Source organism: Castor canadensis, chromosome X (assembly GCF_047511655.1).
Source record: "Castor canadensis chromosome X, mCasCan1.hap1v2, whole genome shotgun sequence".
NCBI lineage: Eukaryota > Metazoa > Chordata > Mammalia > Rodentia > Castoridae > Castor > Castor canadensis.
The window spans coordinates 21,802,235-21,813,439 of record NC_133405.1 but is presented as its reverse complement, the minus strand read 5'-3'; the positions used below and the strand labels follow the sequence as shown (position 1 = coordinate 21,813,439).

At 45.7% G+C, this 11,205-nt stretch overlaps 1 protein-coding gene across 1 annotated transcript in view; it reads right to left on the bottom strand.

Annotated features, from left to right (window-relative positions):
- Positions 1-1,126: 1,126 nt before the first annotated feature.
- Positions 1,127-11,205, bottom strand: part of Gpc3 (glypican 3) — a 389,991-nt gene continuing 379,912 nt past the window's right edge. The window contains exon 8 of the mRNA XM_074063548.1: positions 1,127-1,656. Coding sequence (XP_073919649.1) covers positions 1,487-1,656 — 170 coding nt within the window. The 3' untranslated portion in view covers positions 1,127-1,486. The remainder of the gene's footprint in view (positions 1,657-11,205) is intronic.

The following is an 11,205-nucleotide window of genomic DNA, read 5'->3' as shown; positions in this document are numbered from 1 at the left end:
ACTCTGCAGGAGGCCAACAGAAGTGTTGGTGATGGCAGGAGGGGGTAATGGTAAGTTGTGAGGAATGACACCTTCTGCTTCCTGCATGGTGACCTCTTGCCATTGGACTGAAACTGGAGCTCCTGAGGGGGACGACCTCCTAGAATCAAAGGGGAAATTCCCACCCCTTCCTTGACCTTTGCTCACGACCCTTCCCTATACCTCACCCTCTGTCTCATACTTATCGGAGTTCTATTCCTTAAGACGGAGTCAACAGTATCTCTTTTGCCCTGCTAAGCATTCTATGTAAGTGATTTAAAAAAAGCTAATTGGTTATTCCTGGGGTTCCTGAGCAGCAGAAAGCCTGTCCAAGTTCAACTAAGTGCCACGATTACTTGAGAAGTATGTGTAAAAAGTAGGTTAAGTAATAATACTGGGCTACGATTCATGGAATGCCAGTGTTAGAGTCAGTACTGGTGCCAGACCTTCAGCTCCATGAGCGCAGAGATCAAGTCAGCTCTGTTCACCCCTCTCTCCAGTATCGGGAACAGCACCTGGAATGCAGCGGGTACACACAACCTAGCTGTTGAATAAATGTACAGAAGCCCACTGAGGCCGTGAGAGTTGCTTCTTGTAAATCACGGGTTTGTCGGTGACAACTTTTGCAACCTAACCCAGGGCAACTGCCCTGTGGCAGCCCCTGGAAAGAGAGGTGACAGACAGCAAGCTTGAGACAGCAGCAAAGAAGCCGGGGTATTTCTTTCTTTCCACTCTCTGGGCCCACCTTCCTTGGTGGGGGGATGGGAGACTATTGACCATGCAACTTGTACATGATCTACACAGAGGATTTTCCATTTGGGCAAAGCAGTTTTAGCAAAGTGAAATTTGTAGAGACCAGACTGTGGAACTCTTTGGAGATGCCTTTGGTCTCAAAGGCAAGACATTCCTACCTTGGGTTTCTAAGGGCAGACTGTGGATTGGGTGTGTGTTGGGAAGGAGTGGCTTTGACTGGGGCTTGGGGCCAGGATGGATACTCACCCAAAATTGATAAGCAGGTTTCAAGGACCCTTTTGGGTTCTGATGAGATTATACTGAATAGAAAGTCAGGTGACAGGGAGGAGAAGTATATGACCCTTTACAAAAAGACTGCATTTTTATTTGAACGTTTATTATTTTTTTTTCCAAAGAAATCCATGCAGAGAGAGAAAGGAAGAGAGAGAAACATGGTAACCATGTTCTAGCAGCCAAACATAAGAAAATAATTTGGCACAACTTGATAGGTTTTTTTTTTTCTTTGCAAAAGGACGATCTATACTACCACTAAAACTGACCTTCCTCATAAAGCTACCATTTGATTTTCGAAAGCATCACACATGGTTAGTCTTCTACTTAAATGGCTGGAGGAAGTATTTAAGATAAAAAAATAGAAAAAAATAAGAAGGTGGTTCCCTTTACAGAGGAGGACCACGGGGTGCTGCAGGCAGCACGCGTGCTGGGCACTGGGAAGTCAGTGCGCCAGGAAGAAGAAGCAGGTCACATAGATGACCATGCTGGTCAGGAGCTCCAGCGCGGAGTGCGCGTTCCCGAGGCTGTGAGAGGCGGTGATCTCGTTCTCCTTCGGGTTCACGTGCTGCTTGCTCCCAGGAGCATCGTCCACATCCAGGTCATAAGCCAGTTCTGCCAAAAAAGAAGAAGGGTCTGAAATGCAGAATTACGCAACAGCATCAGGCCTATACTGTTCCTGGCTCAAGCACCTGTCTGGCCTGCCGGGAAGCTCTGGCTGTCTTTCCTTTCTTGGGAAGGAAGGGCGCCAGGCAGATGGGAAGGAGCAAGGTGTATGTTGGGGGAGGGGAGCACAGTGGATGGAGATGGCCAGAAGTGTTCAGCAAGGGGCAGTGAGCGGGACCCACCCACACTCAGGGTGCATGTTGGCCCTTCCTTGTCACCATCTCCTCCCAGCAAAGCTGTGCTTGAATTGAGCTCACTGGTACCAAAGGTGCCACGTGAGTGCCCTTGGGTGTCGGAGGAGGTCGTGCTGTGGGGCCCTCACGCACTGAACCTCATAGGGATTTCCTTGTCCTGGGCAATTTGCTTTAATTAGGGTAGAAGATGGTAGTTTGCTGTTTAAAGTTGTTTTATTTTCCCCAAATAGTCCCGCTTTCATTTATAAAATCTTTTCATCTCCCCTGGCGGGAAAATTCACAAGAAAAACCAACTTGATCTCAAGTACAGATTTAAATTGATACTGAGTGGATTGAGACCAAGAACAGACTAACGGAGAAGGGTCTTTGTCTTTCATTCTTCGATTGCCTACCATTTAGAAGATTTGGTCATGATTCTGAAAAGAAATTGCATGTCCTTGGCTTGGTCTAAATCAAAAGTCTCCCGGAAGGTAAATCTAAGCAGACAGTGGTTTCTCAGGAAGTTCAAGGTCGCTGGCCCAGGCCCATGGCTTAGTTTCTTTCAGATTTGCTTCTCCAGATTTACAGACAGAATCTACTCCCTTGGCTTGTCTAGACTCTGTTGCCAATGTTTCTATTTCAATATCTTGTGAAGGTGACATGATGCGAGCAACCTCACTCGCCAGCCAACTGTCCTGTGGCCAGGGAGCCGGAAAGATCCCTCTGGGACACTGAGCTGCAAAACAAGAGGCCCAGAGGAAATAACTGGGATTCTACCTAAGGAAGGAAGGAAGAGGAAGGAAGAGCTCCTCTTACAGGGCACGAAATACTCAGGAAGTCACTGGGAGCAAGTGTGGCGACTCAGCTGGTCCAGGATGCGTGCAGAGCAGTTCCCGGCACCAGGACTGCTCTTATGGCTGGCATGGGTTAGAATAGGCAGCAAAGTCAAGGTATCAAATCCAGGTGTCCAATTTCTCAAGAGTACGTTCTTACTTCCAAAGGGGCAATGTATAATGCCACCAGCAATGATGAGAGAGCCAATTTCACTGTGCCTCAATTGAAAAAAAGCTATTTGAGCTCATAAGATGATATTTCAAGGTTTCTTGAATTTGCATGTATTTGACTGCTAGTACAGATCAGTTTTTTGTTTTTGTTTACTAAATTTCTCAATGCATATCAGTCCACATCCCATGGCTTTTTATCAAATGAGTACTGACATTTTTCCTACTAATTTGAATAGTATATATTATATTGAATGATCTGCCTACAATAATAGAAATATTTTTTCTATTTTACTATTAATTATAATCTTTGTCATTGCTGTACAAAGAAAGGATATCCTAGCTTATAATATACATGAATCTGATTATATTTTATGAAAGTTTTCCCCCTGAGTAGTGATAATAATTCAAGAGTTCCAGGGAACTTTCTTACCCAGGGAAAAGCAATTTAGCAGACTGTTAGCTAGGTGTCCCCTCCCCATACACACAAACAAACAAAATAAAAAGAGAAAAAGAACAAAGAACAATGCTCAACTTGAAAATCAGACCTCTTTCTCTGAAAGGTGAAGCATGCAGGGCCCAGAAGGCACCGGGGTCAGCTGTCAGTCAGCAAGGATAGCACAGGCTTAGGCCACGGTCGGGTTTCAGCAAAGCAGACAGCACATATGGCTGGATCTGTTGAAAGCACGGCCTTGAGTTGCACGGTAGCTTCTCCACTTAAGTGGAGAGGAGTATTTTTAGGGTTGACCTGAATGAGAGTGCTCTCAGCGCTGCTTTCAGATGCTTTTTCTGGATGATGCCCCTTGCCCACCATCAAGATGAAACAACATCTATTAATGCTACCACTCAGCCCTACTCTATTCCTTTGGCTCTTAAAATAATCCACTAGCACGGAACAGTCTTGCTTATTGGAGTGGTTATGGCAAATACAGGAGTTTTGTTAAGTCTAGTAGGTTGTAATCTTTTATTTTTTGCCCCCAAGGGCTTCTTTTGTTATTTCTCGCTCTTGGATCCCATGTTTGGAAATGCTAGCAATGACCTGTAATTATTGATTCCTCATTGTGTGCCTAGGCGTTGTGTAATGCTACTTAACTATACTATCTCACTTAATCGAACCTCCTCCATCACATTATGAAGTACGTATTAGGATTCCCATTTCACTGGGGAGGAAGCTGAGGCTCAGATTAGTTCCTTTGTCCATAGTTATGTAGGTGGCATGTGGTAGGCGTGCTATTCGAATCCGGGTCTGATTCTGAACCTCATATGAATCTATAGCACTTCTTGGAAAATTCTATGGGCCAAGTAGGCTGCAGTAATAGATTCTTATTTGAGAAAAACTCTATTAGTGAAATTAATACTGCCAAAGAGAAGTTCCAAAAACGGTGAGAAAAGTGTTTCCATATACAGTTGACTCCATACTTGATTGAGTAGCCTTGTTAAAGCATCGTGAAACAGTGCAAAGAATGCTGGGCTTGGGGACCCCAAATGATAATTCCATCATCACTTCTATTTCCCTGAAGAAATCAGTAATGATGCCTAAGACCATTAGACTCCAGACACAAATCTAGGTTACCTCTCCTCCTACCAAAGGGTGTCAGGAGTACTCAGAACCGACTTCTCTGTGCTTCCTAAGCTGTGGCCCTCAACTCAAGGGCAGCTAAAGTTTTGTCACCCAACTCCAAAGTCCCACTCCTGTGGTATATTTTGTCAGGAATCCCAGCAAAGCCTGGACCTGGGCCACCGTCATGCGGATCAGAGGTGAAGTGACAGCATTGTACACAATGTACACAAAGAAGCATTGTCAGAGATAGAGCAAAGAGGATTTTGATCAAGATGGATATGGACCTTCCTGGACAGAAGAAACATAATCTGACTTAATTCAACAGCAGTGCTAGCCTATGATGTCTCGAGCACTGAGCTAGAAGGCTGGAGAAAGATCTAGCGTCTGCTTCAAGGAATCCCACACTCTGGCAGGGACAACAGGCCAACAGATAAATCAACGAGGCACTTGGCAGAAAATAGGAAGGATTCAAATACAGGCACAAGTAAAATGCTATGGCAGTAGAAAGGAGAGAGAGAAAAATCCCCAATTGAAGTACCTGGGAAGAGTTCTCTGAACCATTTGTATATAATCTACACCATGAAGCTTGGGTTAGAACTATGGCAGGGCTATCTGAAATGTTTATTCCAGGCAGACTGTTCAGTTTGAGCAAAATCACAAGACTAGAGAATGAAGCCAGGGCAGGCTAAGTAGGAGGAAGTAGCCCCAGGGTGTGTGGGGAGGGACCATGGAGTACACACGCTGGGGTGTGTGTGCATGTGTATGGGGACAGGAGGTGGTGGTAATGAAAGGTAAGGCAGAAAGGACAAGTAAGAGCCAAGTTATGGTAGACTGGAAATGCTAAAACTCTTTTAAAGTCAGGGAACCATACAGTCTGATTTGTGCTTTTAGGAAGATCATTCTTAACAGTGTGGAGGACAGCACTAAATGGGAGAGACTTGTCAGACATCTTAGGAAAAAAAGAAGTCTGTGGGAACAGTATCTGGGGATTGGTTAGTGGCACACATACACACACAAAAAGAAACCTATAAAGACGCTAAATCTGTACCAAATTTTAAAAAATCTATTTGCTATGAAGTAGATGAATTATGGGAATCATGATAACCCATTTTCTTTTATTTTTCACTAGTCGCTTTCCAGAATGGATCGTTGTGTTAGGTGTATGTTGTAAAAATGCACAAAAACCTATTTCTATCTTGAAGTTGCTCATCGGTGAGAATCTTTTGGGCCTGTAAGATTTTCATGCTAAATCCAAAAATCTGTTCCTATTTGTAATCACTTTAACTATGCCCAGAGGGTAGACCCAACAATCTGCACTAATTACACACTCAGTCCTGACTCTCATTCGTGTTCTTTGCGTTGAAGATTACACGATCCACTTAAAATAACAGCCAGTCATTAGGGTGTGCATGCTGTTTGTGTTGGAAAGTTTTTCTGGATTGGGAAAGTGCGGAGAGGAGAGTCCCCCATCCATGGTTATTCCAAGTGCCCTAGGGAGTTGCTAAGGAGGTGGCACCGTGTGGGGGGGTGAGAGGGAGGATCTGGAACCCTAGATTCCAGGCCTGGCTCAGTCACAGGCTTACTAGTTCACCTTTGACCAGTCATTTTCTTCTTGGGGTTTCAGCTGTAAAATGAGGGTGCTGAACTGATGACCTGTGTTTCCTTCTAGTTTTATTTCATCTGGTTTCAAGGCTGGTGGCGGGAAGGCCCAGTTAGGAATAGTCTGTTGCAGCTGTAATCATCCCTCTACCTAACAGCAGTCAAGGTGGCTGTCCCCAAAAGGACTACCACATGCAAGTAGGGCCAGGCAGTTGCTTCTCTTGGGAGGTTTCTCTGGTGATGGCCAGCAGCTGTCAAATTGTGGGTTTTCTGTCTTTTTTTTTTTTGTGGTTCTGGGATTTGAACTCAGGACCTCACGTTTGCTAGACAGGTACTTTACCACTTTAGCCCTTCTGCCAGCCCTGAATTCTCTTTCTTCTTGAGCTGTTCTAACCTTGAATGAGAGCCCCTGAGAAGAAAGAAATCAGTGCTGATTTTGTTTTTAAGTCCTGGTGTAATCACTAACACTGAAGCAGTACACACGAAGCTTTGGGGGAGAAGTTGCTAGACCTGGGGTATATCAAGCAGGCACGCACAGGCAGGTGAGGAGGATCTGGGAGCCAGTGAGACCAGCGTTGGGGCCCTTACAAAGCCACTGGTGTTTTAAGCATATAAGAGCAAGCAATTGCTCAGCCTTTGAGGGCACGGGCATCAAGGAGGACAGTGCATTGCTGTAGGGACTTCACCCATGCCAACAGGAAGACTTTGCAGGGCAGCTTGAAAGAAGAGCTGCTATTAAAATGCCAGGGGGCAGAATGCTGCTGCTGAGCCGAGCACGCAGGTTCTTCCTGCCAAGCTTGTATCAGCAGATGGCTTCAATCCGACCCTAATATAGCAAGAGAGCAACGCTGCCACCCGTGTGTTTCCATTTGCTGTGTACAGTTGGCCCCTTAAGACTCGAGCATGTGGAATCTCAGGACATTGCCTGGCATACCCCAGAGGATGCAACGGGGCAATCTCCAAGGAAACCGCACTCATTGCAATACTGCTCACTCTGCTGCCCGTACAACAGGCGCCCTCGGAAATCCCAACAGATCTTCGTTTCCTTGTCCTCCCCGCTTCTCAAGCCTCCCTCCTGCCACACCTACACCCCCTCCTTTGTGAACCTGCACATGTGAAATGACTACTTGGACTTGAAAGCAGAAGAAAGTGACTTTGCAAATGATGCTAGAGTCTCTGGGAGTCTAGATTTTTTCCCAGATCAGACACTGGGCACAGGCACACTTGAGGCCTCCAGTTTTTAACTGATCTAATGGGACTCCTTTTACAATGGGCCCATTTCACAATACACTGTATGGCCAAACAAGTGAGCTGCCAATTTTGCCTGCTTAATGACCTGGGAGTGATCCAATGGCCTCTCCTGGAAGAGAGCTAGGGTGATAAGATGCCCACTTCATTTTGATGGCCAATTTCAGCCTGTAAACATGCTCAGTTACAACAATGCGATGTTGAATGAGTGCAAAGCACTTCTGTTAGATGAGGCATGGTCTCTCCCACTGCAGGCCTGCTCCCCAGTCTGGGGTGTGTATACTTCACATTACTGCAGTGGGCTGTGGGCACATGAAGCCATGACTTGCTTCTTCCCAGGGCTGTAGAGGAAACACACACTGTTTTATATTACCATGCAAGACTATGTGATGGAGCAGGAGTGCACTATTTGCGCACTCACTGAAGACTTCATGGAACATTCTCTGGCTTAGCAGGACCTTTGTGTCCCACAGCCTCAGGCGCGAGGATTCATTCTCACTCTTCAGTGCCCACAGGCTAAGGAGGCAAAGTCTTAGAAGCACTGGTAGGAGATTTCGTGCCCTGGGATCTGTCAACTACCGCATAGGGTGTTCTGACTCAGGAGTTCCTCATTAATGACTGAATGTCACCTCTTCTATGACAACTGCCTTGTCAGGAGGGGCCATCACATTAACTGTCCCTAACTAGGGCTCAGACTTAGTTTTTTAATACAAATGGTTTCCAGGGGTTTCAACCACTAACTAACTATGTCTCACTATTGTGTTTAGCAACTAAGAACTAAGTAAAACTGACTCGATCCTTTGGAAAATAGCAAATCGTTTTACTGCATAATCTTATCATGGCATGGGTCATTATTATACTTATTTGGGTGCATCACGAGTCAAGTCATATTCCTAGAAACGGAATAGCTCCATTCTGGAAATCTGGAGAGTATGAGTGGGCAGGTGGAGGCTGGCCTTCTTCCACCAGCCTCAGCTATGTTACTACCACCTTCCTTAGAAGTGTCATGGGCTCATGTCTACAGGTGCATCTTACGTGGGGCTGCCTAAAGCTCCACAGAAATCAGCCCATTAAATCCTTTGCTTCCCAGGGGACAGTCTACTTCGTTCCTATGGAAAGTGAGGAGCCTGAGAGCCTGTGGAAGAAGGGGTTCTGGGCACACAAACACTATTTGGCTACCCCAGGGGCAAAGACAAAGAGAAATGGCTTAGGGAAGGCAGAGAAGAGAGCTTTTTATGATTAATACACTTTTTTATTGTTATTATTCTTATTTTGAAAGAAGGCATTTTAAAGAGGGGTGTGTTAACCTGGCAAGATGTTGTGGAGGCATTATGAAAAGTAAGGACTGAGAAGCTGCTGAATATATCTAGTACAAGATTATGAAACAACTTTTTCGGCAGTATCAGGGTTTGAACTCAGGGCCATGTGCTTGTTAGGTAGGTGCTCTACCACTTGAGCCATGCTCCTAGTCCTGTGAATGATTTTCCAAAGACGTTTTAGTAGGTGGCTGGGCCAAAAGCCAGACAGCAACAAGTTGAGGAGAAAATGGGAGCCGATGTGGATTCATGGTGAAGTTTGAGAGTGAGCGAAATCATGCTTGTCTGATGGCCTTGAGGTATGTGGCAATAGGACTAGAGCCACCACCACACACGTAAGCAGTGGGTATGACCAAGTTGTGCTAGAAGGCTGCTATGAAACTCCAGTGAAGATGTCCTAAAGAATTAAAATGAATGTATGTTGAGCACTGCCACGGATGCAGACAATGGCTTTTCAACTGCAAATGGGGAAAAGGGCGGTCCTTTGTCAGCAATTTTAATCTGAGGCTAAGTTTCATACAACCTTAGGAAACTGACATTTGCTTTTGCAGTTCATACAAATGATGCTAAGCTGAAATTATGTTTAAAAAAACCCAATAAATGTAAGACTGTGGTCTGTTCTGATAACTTTAAAAATTATTTCATAGTTTAAATTCATGGGGCCCTGATTATAACGTAAGTGTCAGGAATGACACAGCTACAGAGGTATGCGCCATTGGGCTGTGAGGGTGCAGAGATGCAAAATGTCACTTACTGTAGCCAAATGCAATTATTGCCGAGGGCTCACTGGAACCCAGGAGTGGTTCTGTATTCCTCCTAGCCCAAGCATTTTAGGGTTCCATCAAGTATATGAGGGCTTTATTTGGATGGGGAAAACTCAAAATCTGGTAAGCTTCCATTTTTAATGAGTCAGGGTGCTCTTACAAAAAATCAACCAAAAACCTGAGAATCAAAATGCAAGTGATGTCCTGGCAGTTCCCAACAGCAAGGAAACTTACATGTACCTCAGCCAAAGGGTCAAAAGCAAGTCCCCCACACTGAGACTGGGGGTGGGGACATGGCAGGCCAGACATTACCAGCAGGCAAGTGTCCTAAGTCATTCTGAGTCGTTCCATCTGCATTTGTTCCTTCAGCATTCTTCAGTTGTGAACTTCCTCCCTCATCATCAACAAGACCCGGGAAATTCCAACAAGTTTCCTCTCTGTGTAGAAGCACCCTGGCATCCTGGCTCCATTCTTCCTTCCCGCTCCTCCCACCTTCTGCCTTTGAGCTGGACATCGGTGAGGAAACCATCTCCTTTCCCTTCGGATGCTCGCCATTTCTCCTCTTTGCTCCAGCACCTGCCCTCTGCCCCAGCCCTCAATGCCTGCTCTGTAGAAGATACCTGTTCCTCTCCAATGGCCACTGCTGTCCAGGAAGAAGGAACATTCTATTCTGTGACAGCTGGAATAAGACAGCACTCTAAGGTGTGAGGCACACAATGAAGCACGTTTCTTTCTTCCTCAAAATCTTTTGGTGGCTCCCTCTTGGATAGGACGGAGTCCTAATTCTTTGGCAGGGAATTCAAGAACTCCTCTGGCTCATCTTTCCTTGCTTCCCAGTTCCAACTATTTTCCACATAATTTTCCAGACATGATATACCATAATCATACCAATGCTGAAAATGCCACGGACTTTGAAATTTCTCCATGCTATCCACTCAGCCTCAGATTCTCTTTCTCTCCTCTGTCTCTGTCACTCTAATTGGATTTTATATCACATATCATATTATACTATCACACTTACTTCCATTTGTCTCATAGCAGCCATTTTCATGGTCCTCCCCTTAACTAGAGTGAATGCCACTGAAGTAAGAATCAGGTCTTATTCTTTTCTGTAGCTTGTGCACAGGATTCAGCTAACACAGGTATTTCAACACTTGCTTGTTGACTGAATGAATGAACACACATCCGCAGCCTGCTGAGGGTGTGCAGGTGAAGGGCTATCTCCTGGAAACACACCCTTCCTAAGGTAAGGAGTTGGTGCTCTTGAACTGGTGACTCCTTCAGGGAAAGGGACCACCACTATCCATGTTGAAAAACAAGACAAAGGCAGGGCCAAATGGCAGGGCTTGAACCCTGTCCTCTGGATCCAGAGGCACTGCTGAGCCAGTTTTCCTGACACAAAGCATCGGTTTACTGCCCTCGGTGTAGACAGAATCCGCAGCGACTATTTTCATATCTCCTTTTGCTGCCTGGAATTTGATGCCTTGCTATGTGAGCAGCTGACACATGCCAGCATTCTGTGTGACATGCTGAGCAGGAAACCTTCATGCTTGTGTCCCCTTACCTTTAACCTCTGTCCCTGCCTCACAGGCTACCCACCCCTGGGTCATACCCCATCCTTCCCATCACCACTGACTCCCAAGTGATTCAAGTTTCAATGCCTGTCTCTGGGACCTCAAAATCTAGTGTCCTTGACGAAGCCCGTCACTTGCCTGAAATAGTACGAAGCAACAGGGCTTCGGTCCCTGCAGTAACATCTGCCACCCCCCTATCCCACTGCATAGGGCTATGGGATGGCTTCCAGGAAAATACAATTCCGTGCTGGCACAGGGAGAA